The 17,284-nt window shown below is 39.9% G+C and overlaps 1 protein-coding gene across 4 annotated transcripts in view; it reads left to right on the plus strand.

Annotated features, from left to right (window-relative positions):
* Positions 1-17,284, plus strand: part of HIBCH (3-hydroxyisobutyryl-CoA hydrolase) — a 109,937-nt gene that overhangs the window by 83,293 nt on the left and 9,360 nt on the right. For 3 of the 4 annotated variants that reach the window (XM_060409636.1, XM_060409637.1, XM_004004498.6), the window contains 4 exons: positions 1,433-1,578; positions 4,817-4,903; positions 9,292-9,350; positions 10,065-10,146. In XM_060409636.1, coding sequence (XP_060265619.1) covers positions 1,433-1,578; positions 4,817-4,903; positions 9,292-9,350; positions 10,065-10,146 — 374 coding nt within the window. The remainder of the gene's footprint in view (positions 1-1,432; positions 1,579-4,816; positions 4,904-9,291; positions 9,351-10,064; positions 10,147-17,284) is intronic. The other variant, XM_042243622.2, reaches the window with a different exon arrangement.

The raw sequence follows: 17,284 nt of genomic DNA on the forward strand, positions 1-17,284 counted from the left end.
GAGGGTGTGGAGAAAAGGGAACCCTCCTACACTGTTGGTGGGAATGCAAACTAGTACAGCCACTATGGAGAACAGTGTGGAGATTCCTTAAAAATTGCAAATAGAACTGCCATATGACCCAGCAATCCCACTGCTGGGCATACACACCGAGGAAACCAGAATTGAAAGAGACACATGTACCCCAATGTTCATCGCAGCACTGTTTATAATAGCCAGGACATGGAAACAACCTAGATGTCCATCAGCAGATGAATGGATAAGAAAGCTGTGGTACATATATACAATGGAGTATTACTCAGCCGTTAAAAAGAATACATTTGAATCAGTTCTGATGAGATGGATGAAACTGGAGCCAATTATACAGAGTGAAGTAAGCCAGAAAGAAAAACACCAATACAGTATACTAACACATATATATGGAATTTAGAAAGATGGCAATGACGACCCTGTATGCAAGACAGCAAAAAAGACACAGATGTGTATAACAGACTTTTGGACTCAGAGGGAGAGGGAGAGGGTGGGATGATTTGGGAGAATGACATTGTAACATGTATACTATCATGTAAGAATCAAATCACCAGTCTATGTCTGACACAGGATACAGCATGCTTGGGGCTGGTGCATGGTGATGACCCAGAGAGATGTTATGGGGAGGGAGGTGGGAGGGAGGTTCATGTTGGGGAATGCATGTACACCCGTGGTGGATTCATGTCAATGTATGGCAAAACCAATACAGTATTGTAAAGTAAAATAAAGTAAAAATAAAAATTAAAAAAAAAAAAAGCAGAGACATTACTTTGCCGACTAGGGTCCGTCTAGTCAAGGCTATGGTTTTTCCAGTGGTCATGTATGGATATGAGAGTTGGACTGTAAAGAAAGCTGAGCGCCGAAGAATTGATGAGTTTGAACTGTGGTGTTGGAAAAACAAAACAAAACAAAACAAAAAAAACCTCTTGAAACTATATCCCCTGGTGTTGTATTTAGATTGACTCTGAAAGAAAATGGGGAATACTAATGGTGATCATATTTGCTTTAAAAACATGTAATATCTCGGGCTTTCTTGGGTTTTCATGGAAAGTGGGTTGAATCTCTTAAATGAGAAAATTTCCACTTGGATTCATGATTCCATTGTATTATGATCTGAAAATAATCAAACTGAAGAAAAGCATTTCCAAATTTAGCAGCAATTGTAATAAACTTAAAATTTGTAAAGGGCAAAAAAAAAAAAGATATCCCAATTAAGTTAGCACAATTTATAGCACGTCTTTTGTGATATTGGTTGTGTTGTATGTGTTGCGTTATAGTACCATGGTATAGTAATAATATTTTTAATATAGATTCAGACTCCAGAGAAGAATGGCTCTTTGATATAAAGTAAGAGAGCTGCAGTTATCTCTTTCATTTGAATCATTATCTTTTTTCGTTTTTACAGGGCTATTCCCTGATGTGGGTGGAGGTTATTTCTTGCCACGACTTCAAGGAAAACTTGGGTACTTCCTTGCATTAACAGGATTCAGACTGAAAGGAAGAGATGTGTACACAGCAGGAATTGCTACACACTTTGTAGATTTTGAAAAGGTAATTACTTGGATGGCTGCACTTTGTGTTGTTGGAATAACTCATATTGCATGGGGAGGTGGTATAAGTGTTTGGGATAACAGGCTTTTGGCAAACATGGGTCTGAATCCTGCATCTGCCCTTCAAGCTGTGTGACCTTGGAGAAGGTGCTTAAACTCTTCAATCCCCAGTTTTCTCGTATGCAAAATGGAGATAATTATATCTAGATCCAGGGCTGTTTTGCCTACCTCTAGTGAGTATCTTTTAATGAATAATTATAGTCTGTGTAAAAAAAAAAAAGTAATTTTAAGAAAGTCTAATATATAAAAATCTGAATTTATAAAAGAAGAAGGCTGAATGCTGCAGAATTGATGCTTTTGAACTGTGGTACTGGAGAAGACTCTTGAGAGTCCCTTGGATAGCAAGGAGATCAAACAAGTCAGTCCTAAAGGAAATCAACCCTGAATATTCATTGGAAGGACTGATGCTAAAGATGAAACTCCAATACTTTGGCCACCTGATATGAAGAGCCAGCTCATTGGAAAAGATCCTGATGCTAGGAAAGATTGAAGGCAGGAGGAAAAGGGGGTGACAGAGGAAGAGATGGTTGGATGGCATCACTAATTCAATGGACATGAGTTTGAACCAACTCTGAAAGATAGTGAAGAACAGGGAAGTCTGGTGAGCTGCATGCAGTCCATGGGGTCTCAAAGAGTTGGACACGACTTAGCGACTGAACGATAACAGTGGCTTTTGTAAAAATATTTTTGAAAGGTTCTCTTGTTAGTTTCCCCAGTGCATTTAAAAGTTTGTAAAATATGATCTTAAAAACTCTTCTAAAAGGGTATTTGTTGTAAGGAACCCATATTTCTTATCTTGGTCTTAGAATTTTTTTTTTAAGCCGCATGGTCAGTTTTCTTAGCACAGGATAACATAGTGGCAAAGGACGTGCAGATGGACAGTCTGGTTTTAAATCCTAGCTTGAATTTAGCCTCTTTAGCTCCAGTTTTCCCATCTCCAAAGTGAGGACAGCAGTTTTACCATAGCAGTTGAAACTCATTGTGTTACATGTAACAGAAACCACAGTTCAAGTTGGTTTTGGCTCAGAATTCTCAGCAAGAGATTTGAGATTTATTCTTCAACTAGTTAGCTCAGTCTGATTCAACTGGCTTGTATAATGCCTGAACCACGTGGGTGGGTAGAATATATTGACTAATCTCTCCCAACTCCTAGAACTGTGGGAAGTCAGCTTTCCAGAAATTTCTGATCTTGAGGGCAGGATGTTAGGGGATAGGGGAGGGAATGTTATTAAAATGTATGAAAGTATACAAAGTTGAAGGTTGCCCCTGTAGTGCTGACATGAGGGCCTTTCATCACATTTGCCTGAATTTTCAGATCTTTATTGGCATCTTCGGTCACATTGAGTAGGTGGCTGTCTCATTCTTTCCCAAGCTGTAACAGGGAGCAAACAGGGGCACTCTGTTATCTATTCTGGAGGGACATAGTGGAATTTGGTTAAGCCTGGTGGGGAGAACTGATCCACAACCCTTCCTTTTTTTGTCAGTCTGCCCAGTAATATCTGCAGTGCGTAGGCTACCATTTACAGGGCCTGAAGCAGATAATAGAAATGAGTAGTATACATTGAGAATGGAGCTAGAGGCAAAAGAGATAAAAATCCACCTGTATCGTCTGACAGAGTAAAGTATGATAAGTCTACAGATAGAATACAAAGAAAGGATTCAATGGACTGAGAGGAGGAAGAGGTTGCTTATAAAAAAGGACTGAAAATTTCCTCTTAGAGGTTGCAGTTCAACTTGAATCTTAACAGGTCAACTGGGCCTTAAGTCAGGAGAAGGTTTTCTGGATAGAGGAAGCTTTAATGAGCAAGCCCATAGGGTAGGAAAGCATTAGCTTTGTTTTAGAAACAGTAACAAGTCCATTTGGCTGAGCTTAGGAAGAGGTGTGTGAGGGATATAGATGGAGAGCTGTTGGAAGATAGAGGGAACAAAAAGTACCCACCAAACTGGGACAGTATCTTGAGACCAAAAAAAATGAGGCAGATGTCTCCATATAATCATTGGATCAGTTTATTATAGGGTAACGTACTCTCAGGGTGGGATCAGGCGGACCGTGATCTGGCAACATTCACAAGCTGAGGAGCCACTGGGACGGTTTTATAGTTGACCTTTGGGTCTGGAGGTGTGTGCTTGGAAACAGGACATGCATTCCTAGATCAGGATTTATGGATGGTTAATTCATTTCTGGGCTTCCCTGGTGGCTCAGGTGGTAAAGAATCTGCTTGTCATGCAGGAGACACAGGTCCTATCCTTGGCTGGAAAGATCCCTTGGAGAAGGAAATGGCTACCCACTCTAGTATTCTTGCCTGGGGAATTCCATGGTGGGCTTCCCAGGTGGTGCTACTGGTAAAGAACCTGCCTGCCATTGAAAGGGATGTGCGACGTGGGTTCGATCCCTGGGTTGGGAAGATCCCTTGGAGGGCATGGCAACCCACTCCAGTATTCTTGCCTGGAGAATTCCATGGACAGAGGAGCCTGGCGGGCCACAGTCCATGGGGTCGCAAAGAGTCAGACACGACTGGAGCAACTTGGCACACACACACGAATTCCATGGCATCTCTTGGGCACTGGGAATATGTTAGCGGGAGTCTTCATCATCGTCTGGGGACTTAACAGAGCATGGAGACCACCTGGCCTCAATGATTATTAAGGGAGGTCTGTTAACTACAGAGTGCTTGATAGAGACGGAGTTCCTGCGCAGCACAGTCCTGGCAGGGTCGGTGGAAGAGCAGAAGAACCTGCCTGGGCGCAAGATGGCATCAGCTACGTTAACAGCTGCAAGAGCTAACTGTGGCCATATTATAGAGCTGCGCATTGACCTCAGTAACTGTGAGTCACAAGTGGCGGTTTCTAATTAAAGCTGACTAAAGTAAAATTTATAGTTCAGATCTTTGGTTTGCAGTAGCAGTGCTCAATAACCAGAAGGAAACAAAGATGAATGTCTCTATTTCTCCTCTTCATTTTTTTTTTTCTTTCATCTTTTATCCATTCCTTGCAAGGCAGCATTTGCTTTGTGGGAACGTGTGTGCCTGCAACTTCAGTGAAAATTGCCTTCATTGACTCAGCTGAAAAGCGAGTGTCATAATTTTAAGACAAGGATTTTTATGAAAGAATAAGGTTTCTTTAAAAAAAAATTGTGTCTCTATGGGTTTTTAAATGTTTTCCTTTTTTTCCACCTGTAGTTGGGCATGTTAGAAGAAGATTTGTTAGCCCTGAAATCTCCTTCAAAAGAAAATATTGCAGATGTCTTAGAAGCTTACCATGCAAAGGTAATCTTATCAGTATTCTAACCTCAGATTTTAATTCATGGGAAAGGGGAAGTGACTGAAAAATTAGAAGTTGATGAATATTATAGTTTGTGACTATAAATAAACCCACTGGTATTTATTTACTTTAAAACCTGATGGGAGTGTCAGTGTTTCACAGTTGTTAGGATGGGCATCTGAGAAGATGACTTCTTTACCTGCAACTACATGGCTTGTTTTCTCATTGCTGGTGAATTTCAAGGCATAGCCTTGTGACTGGCCCTTGCAAAGGCCTGTTACAACACACTGTGACTTTTCTATAATGTAAGTTCAATGTAGATGCTACTTGTGGAGCTGCTAAAGTGAAAGTTTGGTATCTGTCTGAATATAATAATGAAGTACATTGCAGTGTTTTCTTTTAATTGCTTATGTAGTCTACCTTAAGTTTTCTTTTGAGCACTGAGAATCTATAAACATGCGACATGAATAATAGTTAAAAATGATATCAATAGATTGAATATATGCTCTCTCCTGAACCCCACTAAAATTATCATGAAGGAATAGAAAAGGCAGGAATCCACAAAGAGAAGCAGAGCAGAAGAGGAGACAGTGGCAGGTATGAGATGTCACTATTTTGGAAGCTTGAAAGTGGAAGGATGAGGGCAGCTACTTATCCTTCAATGGGGGAGGCCAGTAAGCAAGCCAATTCTTGCTGTAGACTCTTTGTAGGTACCAGGGCCTCTGACAGGGCCTCACTGGCTAAGGGCAGGGTAGATGAGGTGTTCTACTGAAAAGATGCAGAACATATTAAATGGGAAGAATGCTGGCTCTCTTCCTGGTTGACTCCTAGAATTCTTACATACCATCTATCTTAGTTTGGGCAGCCATAACAAAATTGCTGTAGACCTGTGGCTTAAACAATAGAAGTTTCTCCCGGTTTTGGAGGTTGGCAAGTCCACGATCAAGGTGCCAGCTGATTAGGTTCCTGGTGAGGGCCCTTTTTCTGTTCTGTATCCTCACACAGCAGAGAGAGAAAGTGATCTCCGTCAGGGCTCTGTGTATGAGGGCACTAATCCCATCCCGAGGGCTCCATCCTCTTGACTTAGATACCTCCCATAGGTCTCACCCCCCACATACCATCACACTGGGGTTAGGGTTTCAATGTGAGCTTTGTGGGGACACAAACATTTAGTCCATAGCACCATCCCACTCCCAAGCAATTCATTAGAAGCAAAAGAAAACGTGTAGCTATTGACATTCGAGGACCTTTCTAATGAAAGAAACATTCGGGCCTTTGTGTGATCATCTCATAATGTATAGATATTTGACACTTCTATCATTGCAATTGACATTACAAAGCTTCTAAATTTTAGTGCCTCACACAGAAAAACAAGGATTGTCAGGCATTAAAAAACAGAGATTGGCCAAAAAAGGTACTCGAAGGGAGTAGACAGTGCAAGGAGAAGGAAATGAAGCAATTATAGATTTGGCTGTGTGTTTTTTTTTTTTTAATCTTCAGATAAGAGAAACATATTTTATCTGTGAAATAAGAACAGTTGTTACTAAGAGAAATAGTTGAAGAATAAAAGAGATATTTAAAATATGACAGTGAAAGGGAGAAGAAAAACCCACAATCGATTAGACTAAACTTGGTGGATGAGGAAAACTCTAAGAGGATAATACGATGAAAAATGAAGAGAAAAGAGGATTATTCCAGGAGGCCCAATATTGTAACTGTCAGGAATGTGTAATAGAGGACAGGAAATATTTAGAGAAATCATTCCCCCTCACCCCAAAATCACCCAGAACTGAAAACCATGAGTAGAGAGTCATGGGCCGTGAACACTTAGTGCTGTGACTATGCATGCAAGCATGTGAGCGTTTCATCGGAGTTTGTCAAAGCATTTGACAGTCCCTTATGTTGTCAAGTTGGATAAATGTGGGATGGATTATAGTATGTGGAGGCTGAAGGGCCTTACCAGAGAGTTCTGATAAGTCTGTAGCTGTTGGTCTGTAAGTAAAGTCATCTTGGCCTTATTCAGTGGTTTTCTTTCTAGTTATTTGGATAAGAATGTTGATGGCATTTTGATCAGATTGATTTGAAACTAAGAAAAAAAAGTGCTTCCAGTTCAGAGTAATATGTTTAATAGTAAAACTATGAAATTTGATCGGTATGTAGGGAAGCATTCCGTGTGTTTCCTTTATTCTCTCATTACTGCCGTGTTCATAACACGCCTGACACCACATGTGTTTGCTTTCCACGTATTGGGCGGTTCTGTACAGACACCAGCGGGGTGTCTTATGACTCATTGCAGTGCTAACACCACCTGCCTGAGGTTACCATCAGATCACACCACTCACAGGCCCGGTCCCACAAGATGGGCCGCCCTTCAGACTCCAGTTACAAGTCTCAGGTTGTCACCTGTGCTTCTCACTGACTGGCAGTAAACTGGGGTTCTTTCCTCGGCTTTGATAATTTGCTAGAATGACTCATAGAACTCAGGGGCACATATAACATTTATTGGTTTATTATAAAGCACACAATGAAGGATATGAATGCACAGCTCAATGGACAAACACACTGGGTGAGCTCCGGAAGGGCCCCAGGCCCAGAAGCCCTGTCTTCGTGAAGCTGGGGTGAGCCACTCTCCCTGCATGTTTATCACCTGGGAAGCCTTCCAGACCCCGTCCTTTGGAGTTTTTTCTTCGGAGGCTTCACTACGTAGGGACAGTTGATTAAATCATTGCCCACTGGTGATCAAACTCAATTTCCAGCCTCTTTCCCTTCATTAGAGGTGGACACGGGGGAGGTGTGGGAGAGTGTGGACAGTGAGGGATGAGACTCAAAGTTCCCTTGGTTGGTTCCCCTGGCACCTGGGGGCTTTCCTCAGGAACATAAACAAGGGTGTGATTGAAAAGGGCTTGTGAATAACAGAAGACACCCATTTCACCTTCATTTCAGGAACTAAGGACAAAAGACCACATATTATAACAAAAGATGCTCCACTTAGGGATTTCCATGGGTTTTCGGAACTGTGAGCCTGGAATAAACGGCCAAATATATGGGTGAAGACCAGATACATGTTTTTTATTTTAAATCACAATGTCACAATAGAGTTAATTGAATTTCAGTCGAGGGTACTAAATTCATAAGTACAGGATGGGAGAAATGTAGCCTACAATGGCACCAGTTTAAAGAAAGTCTTAACTGTTCAGTGGAAACCAGTAGCATAAGAAGACTGCCCCGAAACTAAGCCAGAGTTGTTGCAGGAAGGGGGACCCCTTCCAGGGCCTGAGAGGGGGCTCTTGTCTAACACTCAGAAATGAATTTCTGAGGAGACACACGTGCTGACAAAGCAAGAGATTTTACTGGCAAGGGGTGCCCGGACAGAGAGTGGTAGGGTAAAGGAGCCCAGAGCGGCCCTGCCTCGCGGCTCGCAGTCTTGGGTTTATGGTATGGGGCTAGTCTCTGGGCTGTCTTTGGCCAGTCTCTCTGATTCAGAGTCCTTGCTGGTGGGGTACACATTGCTCAACCAAGGTGGATGCCAGTGAGAAGGATTCTGGGAGGCGGTAGCACACGTGGCACCTCCTTTTGATCTTTCCTGAACTCTGCTGGTTAGTAGTAACTTATTAGTTCTGTGTTCCTTACTAGGACCTCCTGTCCTAAAACATCTCACACACTTGGTTACGGTGGTGCCTAGCCAGGGTGGGCGGTTCCAGTCAGTGTGCTTCCCCTAACAGTTAGTCCTATTATATAAAGCATTGTTTCCAAAACAAGCAGGGGTGTGCAGAGCCTTGTTGTACTGTGCTGTGATTCAGCCACACCTGCAGCTAAGGTACTGTGCCACACTTGGAGAATAAACTGGGACTTGTACATAGGCAGCTCTGGATTGTAAGGGGACTCAAAACTGCACTGTGCAAGAACTAGCACTATAACAGGAGAGGGCGGATTTTTGGTCCAGATTTTTTTTTTAATCCTAATTATAGTTTTTCATACACTCATGAGTTCCTTTCTGAGGTAGTGTTTTTCCCCCTGGAGGTCAATGCTCTGGGGACATCAGAGATGTGGTAGGAATTTGTGTATCAGAAATTGGGGCAGGATGACTTCTCAGGTCCCTTGCAATCCTTAAATTCACTGACACACTTTGATGATGATATCATCATGTATACTGCCTACAAATAAAAATACAAGAACTTTTTTTTAGCTGTTGATACTTTTATCAAGTGTTAGTCTGGAATAATATATAGTCTGACTTTTGAACATACAGTGGTAGTTATTTATGAGACTGGATGTAATTTTGACTGAAAGTTATAATTTCCCTCAAAATATATCATTAAAATGGTGAAAATTTTAAAGATTTTACAAAGATTTGTATTACTTCAAATTAATTAAAGGTTTTCTTTTCAAACAGTCAAAGATTGATCAAGACAAGCCTTTTATACTTGAGGAACACATGGACAAAATAAACAGGTACTTAAAGAGAGATCTCAATTATGTCTGTTCCTTTGGAAAGACTATATTAAACTGAATTTACTGACACTGTAATTGTGCTGTTTGACAGTGCACCGAATTCTGAGATCAGGTAACATAGTGTTTTTATTTTCACTTACCTTTGAAAGTGGCTTCGTGTCCACTCTTTCAGGGGGAAATAAATTCATTATATTTAAGTAATCTATCATGTTGTTTCATTTGATCACAAAACATCTTTCTTTTTCTTTAATGAGGAAGAGAGGCTAGAAAATAATTAACTTATCTGTTATCTTCGTGAAGTCATCTTTTCTGAAGGTCTTATCAAGCTGATCAGCAAAACGTTTTGTGCAGTGTTTGCGAGACCGACAGACTGACTGAAACGTAAGAGGAGGGAAAAACCACTGGAATATAAGGCAACTATCTTTATACTTTAGAAGCATCAGTTTTTTTATAGTTCAGACATCATTTATGTATATATAATAGATTTAAGAAAGCAGAAGAGAAATTTAGGCTATATTCATATTAGTGAAGGTAGGTTGCAAACACATACCCAGAGAAGCAGTATTTTATTTCATCATCCTGTAGTATAGGTTGGAAATTTTTTCATTTTTGAAATAAGGTTTAAGGGAAATCTATGTTTAGATTCGTTGCTATCATGGAAAGAAGAAATCGCTTGCATGTTGTTGAAGTCATATGTTTCCTTTTTTTTAATAGTTGGTTCTCAGCTAATACTGTGGAACAGATTGTTGACAATTTACAGCAAGACGGTTCATCTTTTGCCCTGGAGCAGCTGAAGGTAACACACAGACTGTCTCTGCCTGGAGTGTGGTGAGCTCGTGACAGAGCAGTCTCTGGGGGTGTCAGAGCTCTGTGCTAGGGATGTGGCCCACTGCACAGCGTTTTTTCTGAGCTCCATTGAGCATCGGAGAGTAGTTCCACAGAGCCTTTACCTAAACTCAGATGCCCTGTTGCCGGGGTCCAGCCCCGGTGGATCCAGGGTAATTCGAAGGTAGGGACGGAGTCGGCGTCCTGGAAAAAACTTATTTAATTACAGATATAGAGGGAGATTAGAAACAGATAGTGTAGTAGAAAAAGAGGCTGAATTCAGCTAGGAAAACGGGGAGCGAGAAAGAAACGACACGGGGGAATCAGTCTTTCCAGAAACTGAGCTGATTTCTTTATTTTTCAGGTTTGTTTATATACCTTTTTGTTGTACATAGGGATGAATACAGAGTCACGTGGGAGTCAGCAGACCTGACCCTTGTCAAAATCAGGTGCTTCATATAAAATTATACAAAGGTCTTATGAGTTTCATCATTTTTTAGCCATGAGGTCTGCTGACATTTTATGGCCCTTTCTGATACCGGTCAGTTAACCAGAAAACTTATTTTCCAGGGGTGATTTTTTCTTAAATCAGGCGCCACCCTCCAAATAAAGTTGCATTCCTATAGGGTGAGGGTGTAGTGAGTTACAATCAAGAAAGGAATTTATTTAACCTAAGGTTTAACATGATTAATCTTAAAGGTTAATACTTATTTCTCCTATATGTTAGTTATATTCATTATAAGGGCAGGAATATGGAGATTTAGCAGCAAATATTGGCTCAACAAATGTAAACCCTTCACCAATGTTTCCCTTAAGATCTATTTTGTCTTAAGATAGTGATAAAGTTACATTTTGCATAGCAAGGACACAGTGATTTATAACAAAGTACAGTGATCTATAACAAAAGATTCATTAACTCAAAAGTCTAGTATTGCTAACATCAAAAAACTACTATATTTCCTTTTCTATATTCCAGATACATTGATTAATGTATTCTCAGGTGCCTAAGGATATGGAGGCCTGATGGCAATCATTGACTCATCAATGAAAAAAGCCCTATGCTAATACTCCAAACTCTCTGTGCTATTTATGGCTGAGAGGCTGTCACACAAGCTAGTCTGTCAGCAGAGAGGTTTGACCTGAGACATCCTTGTCACACCCAGGGCAGGGAATCAGCAGTAATTATTGGCATGACAAATGGAAAAAACCCTTCACCAATATAATTCCTAATCAGCCTACTAATACTATACTAATGATCTTCTAACTTCTCAAAAGAGTCTGTATTTAGAAAGTTTTAAAACATCCTGTGCCTCTCACAGTTGGGAGGCTGTAAACAATCACATGTGGCTGGACAAGCCTGATCAGGCAGGCCAGAGAACCTTCAGAGTTCATAAGTTGAAACACTCTTGTCACGCCCAGGAATTTTTATTAACTGGAGCTGCAAGTTAACTCCTTCTCTGAGAGAAATGGTTATGGGGGAGCGCTCCCTGTAAAATACTCTGATTTTGGGGGTAGATGCTCGGGAACAGGGGGTTTCCTGAGGCTTGATCACGCCTTTGCATATGCCAAGCTTCCTTCCTCATGACCTTTGCCATGGGTGGAGTTCCTCATGCTGGCTCCCAACACCCTGTCTACCCACTGCATAGTGACAGCAAAGCTAAGCTGATTTTAGGTTCTTTGAATGGAATAGAGAAGGACTTCATGAGCATGCTTCATCTCCAGTAGTCCTTTTTGTCTTGAGGGAGAAATGTTCAGGGACATTTTTATAAGGGCTGGATTGATGGACAACAGTCAACCTTATAATTTATTGCAGTTGTGACATTAAAATGTAAGTTCTGTTAAACTTGCAACACGTCAGAATATGGTCTTTTTAGCAGGAAGTTTAATAAGAAAGTGACCCCTTTAAAACCAGCAAGAGGCTCCATCTTCAGCCATAGGTGAGTGCTAAGTGGTGTGTTAGTACACACCAGTGTTAGTACACTTCCGTCTTTCTTCAACATGACTCTCCTTGTGACCGCAGGAGAAAAGCTGTTTTTGTGTAAATGAGTGCACATTTGGATACTGACATTTGTGGAACCGTCATGTGACTGTTAAAGTTGGTTTATTTTAGACTTCTAGACAAAGGAAAGAAAAAGATGTTTCCTTATCCTGAAAAGAAAACGTGGTTTCTCATTATCTGATAGTATTTTTCAATTTATAGGTATAGCATTTCAGTTGTCAGATAACTTACTGACAAAAATTTAAGTTAAATCTTACCTGTAAAGATGAAAACATTTCTTCATTCTTGAGGGAATGTTAATTTGTCACTTAGGATCTTATTTAGTATGGGGATTTTATTAACTTTCAAAATGAAAGTGAAAGTGAAGTTGCTCAGTGGTGTGAGACTCTTTGTGACCCCATGGGCTATAGCCCAGCAGGATCCTCCATCCATGGGATTTTCCAGGCAAGAATACTGGAGTAGGTAGCCTTTCCCTTCTCCAGGGGATCTTCCCAACCCAGGGGTTGAACCCAGGTCTCCCGCATTACAGGTGGATTCTTTACCAGCTGAACCACAAGGGAAGCCCAAAACAGCCATATGTTTCCCTAATTCACAAAAATAATGTTAGCATTAATAACTCTCAGAAATGTTTGCATAAACGTAGGTAATCATTTTATATTTCAAGGATTCTGACTTGGAAGTTGATTTTGTTGGTTTCAGAGCAACACAGAAGCCAGCATTCCTGTCCCCCCTTCGCCTGCCCCCCTGCAAGAATGTTAAGTATGCACTTGGCAGTTTCATTTGAAAGCAGTCATGGGGCAGCATATTATCTCATAGGCTATATAGCACCACTTTAAGGCAGTACAGAAGAGCAACTAGCCATATTATTTTAAAACCACTGGCCTAAGATTGATTTAGCTTTCTTCTTGGAGGAATTTCCAGGATATTGATCTGTAAACGTTACAGGTAAAACTCCACAAGACCAGGGAAAGAGTCACAGGAAAACAATAGTTTGAATAGTTAGCAAGGCTCACACAGGTCTGCCATGAGCCAGAAGGTTTACACTTGAGCAGTGGGGATAAATTAATACTAGATTGAAACTTGCTCTGAACTCCCAGGATAATTCAGTGGGGAGAAGAAAGCGTTTTCAACAGATGGCTCTGAAACAAATGGATATCCATATGCAAGGAAAAAAAAAAAGGTTATTGGCTCTTACTTTGCCCTTGTAGGGAGGAAAAAATCCTCTATCCTCTTAGGTTCTCTGGCTGGTCTGAGAGTCACACTGACATAAGACAGATCAATGGGAAAAGAATATACAGATTTTATTAAATTTTTACAGATACATGGATGTCTGTACAAGAGAATGAAGATGTGAGGGATGACCAGAGCAGGAAGCTTTCATACCTTTTAGATAAAAAAAGACAATAAATTTGTAAAGAATTGACAAGACAAAGAACTTTTGGTTAGGAGTAGTACATGGTGAAGAAGTAAACAAGGCTTATTTGTATAACAAGATTTATTGGCCCCAGTGGAGAAGGAAATGGCAACCCACTCCAGTATTCATGCCTGGAGAATCCCATGGACAGAAGTACCTAACGGGCTACACTCCATGGGGTCTCAGAGAGTCAGATATGACTGAAGCGACTTAGCACACATGCATTGGCCCCAAACTCCCTGTTTCTGGTGATCAGGATTTCTTCCTTCCTCCTGGCACAGGGAGGGTACCTTTCACATGGGGGTTGCATCTCCTGCTTTCAGGAAGAAAAGGAGGGTCAGAGTGCCCTTCTTATACCTATTGTTTCCCAAATGCCTTTTACTCAAAATAATCAGTATGCCAAGGTGGCATATCTTGGGGTAACATGCTTTGAGCTCCTTCACACCAGATGCAGTTCAAAATAGATTACAAATGTAAGTGCTAAAACTGTACCACTCTAAAGGAAAGCATAGGAGAAAATCTTGGTAACTTTGGGTTAGGTAAGATTTTCTTTAAATGTGCAAAGCTGGAATAGCAAAAGAAAAAAAGTTGATAAATCTTTATTACAGTCAAACACTTTTCCTCTTTGAAAGACACTATCAGGAAAATGAAGCAACACTTTGGGAGGAAATATTTGTAAGACATGTATCTTATAACTAGACTTAAATCCACCATATATGAAGAACTCGTATGATGTAAGAATGTAAACACAACTAAAAATGGGAAATGTGGACATTTCACCAAAGAAGATATGTGAACGGATAGGAAGCACATGAGAAAATGCTCAGCATCTTTATTATTATTAAAAAAATATGTCTATCTGTGCTGGGTTTTAGTTTCGGCCTGATGGATTCTTAGTTCCCTGACCAGGGACTGAACCCAGGGCCCCTGCATTAGAAGCATGGAACCTTAGCCACTGAACCACGAGGGTAGTCCCTCAAGATCTTTAATCTTTAGGAATATGCAGATTAAAGCCATGATGCGATGCTGCTGAGCATCTATTAGAATGGCTAAGACTTAAAAGGTGACAGCACCAACACTTTGTGTGGGTGAAGATGTGGAGCACCTGCATCTCACGTATTTCCGGCAGGAAAGCAGTTTGGCAGTTTCTGATGGAGTTAAATGCACACTCACTGGGAAAATCCAACAATCCTGCTTCTAAGGGTTTACCAGAGAAAAATACAAACATATGTCTACACAGGTGCTTGTACTTACATGTACATAGTAACTTTATAGTTGCCCCAAACTGGAAACAATCCAATCCCTGGTGCTGTTGAATGAGTAAACAGATTGTGATAAATTCATACAGTGGGATATTATATTCAACTATAAGAAGGGATGAGTTGGTACATTAAAAGCTTGGATGAATTTCAGAAGCAATATGCCAAGTGAAAGAAGGCAGACACAGAGGATTACTTAATGTATGACTGTATTTTTATGAAATTCCAGAAAAGCCAGAACTGTAGGCACAGAAAACTGTTGCTCAGTGATAGAATTGAGGGAAGTAGAACTCTTTGGGGTGATGGAAATGTTCTGTATCTTTTTTGTGGAAGTAGTTGTACAACTGTATACATCAAAATTTGTAGACCTAAATTCACTTAAAATGAGTGAATTTTATCATATGTAAATTATACTTCAGTAAAGCTAATTATTTAAAAAATAAAATGATATGCCAAATTATGTTTTAAAGTTTGCACTATAGAAGTGGGCATTAAATTTGCTGCAGTTTTGCTTTTGCTAAGACATTTGAGGTTATTTGTAGTTTTTTACTGTTAGAAATAATGCTGCTATGAACAATTTGGTCTATGTCTTCTGGTAACAAAGATACACATTTCTGTATACACCTAGGAGTAGTTCTGCAAAATCACATGTGTTGTTAAAAGATACGCTGAGGGATATTAAAATTTTTAAGAGTTTATTTGAGCAAAAATTGATGCAAATGGGGCAAAGTCTTTTATGGAAAGGAGGTGGAAGCAAAGCTTATTTGTTTGGCTGTAGCTTAAGCAGTAGCTTTATTTGGGAAAGCCTAAATTGGCTGTTTATGATTGGTTGTCCTTAAGTTTTTATTTTTAAACTTGAGGCATTACAGGCTCAGATTTTGGTTTGCTTACAGGCTACTAAAGCATTAAGGGCACTTCAGTTGGTTGGCCTCTATTTAATTTAACAGTATGTACATTTATGTTGGTTACTGTCAAGAAGTTTTCCAATATGGTTGTACCAATTTACATTGCATAGTGAGTTGCTCTACATTCTCACCAATGCTTGAGATTACTTGTCTTTTTCAATTTAGTCACTTTGGTATATGTAAAATAGCATTGCATAGTGGTTTTAATTTGCATTTCCCATGATGACTAATGAGGTTGAGTATTAATTGATACCTTTATTGACTGTGTGGTATCTTTTCTTGTGAAAAAAAAAAAAAAACAAACAAAAAAAAAACAAAAAAACCCAAAAACCTAAGTTGCGTCAGTCGTGTCCAACTCTGTGCAGCTCCACAGACGGAAACCCACCAGGCTCTGTCCCTGGGATTTTCCAGGCAAGAACACTGGAGTAGGTTGCCATTTCCTTCTCCAATGCATGAAAGTGAAAAGTGAAAGTGAAGTCGCTAAGTCGTGTCCGACTCTTAGCGACCCCATAGACTATAGCCTATGAGGCTCCTCCGTCCATGGGATTTCCCAGGCAAGAGTACTGGAATGGGGTGCCATTGCTGTTAAATCTTTTATTATTACTGTTAATATGTAGGAGTTATTTCTATGTATGTGGATATTTCTATCCATACTAAGTCCTTTATCCAGTACATAAGCTACATAGATCTTCCTCCTATCTGTTACTTGCCTTTTTTCTCTTTTAATGGTGGCATTTATTTCTGTTCAAAATATGTGAAGACCGTATCCTGAAGATTTGAGGCAGACCCACAAATGGGAGATTTCATTAAAGACTCTTTACATTAATCAACTATAATGTAGGAGTTTGTTATTTTGTGGTTTTGATATCTGTTAACTGTGTTATTATTCTTATTAACTTCTTAAAAAGTGATTGGATATACCATTTTAGATTTTTCTTAAAAAAATTAAAAATCCAACTGTATACAGTGTCTCTAATTAGTATTCCTTACTTTTTTATTTTCTAAGTGTCATTTCCCCTTGTAGAAAACATTACTTCTAACCAAAATGGTTTCTATACTTTTCAAATAATTTGTTTTGACCTGTTTAGCACTGATTTATTTCTCTTGTGCCTTGCAAGTATTTTAAAGTATCTGCTATTCAAATTAAATAATTAAATAATTTCTATTGTATGAACAGATGATTTATTCTTCTTCTCTGACCTCTGTAATTTGAAAACTACATTGAATACTTCTTAAATGAATACTGCCTGTAACTTACTGAAACTTTTCTCCATGGCATTTTTAACAGTTCAAAGAAAGTTTTTATTTTTTAATTAATTTATTTTAAGCTAATTTTTTTCTTTTGTATAGTTCAGTTCAGTTCAGTCCAGTCACTCAGTCGTGTCCGACTCTTTGCGACCCCATGAATCGCAGCACGCCAGGCCTCCCTGTCCATCACCATCTCCCGGAGTTCACTCAGACTCGCGTCCATCGAGTCCGTGATGCCATCCAGCCATCTCATCCTCTGTCGTCCCCTTCTCCTCCTGCTCCCA

This window comes from Ovis aries, chromosome 2 (genome assembly GCF_016772045.2).
Source record: "Ovis aries strain OAR_USU_Benz2616 breed Rambouillet chromosome 2, ARS-UI_Ramb_v3.0, whole genome shotgun sequence".
In the NCBI taxonomy this organism is placed as follows: domain Eukaryota; kingdom Metazoa; phylum Chordata; class Mammalia; order Artiodactyla; family Bovidae; genus Ovis; species Ovis aries.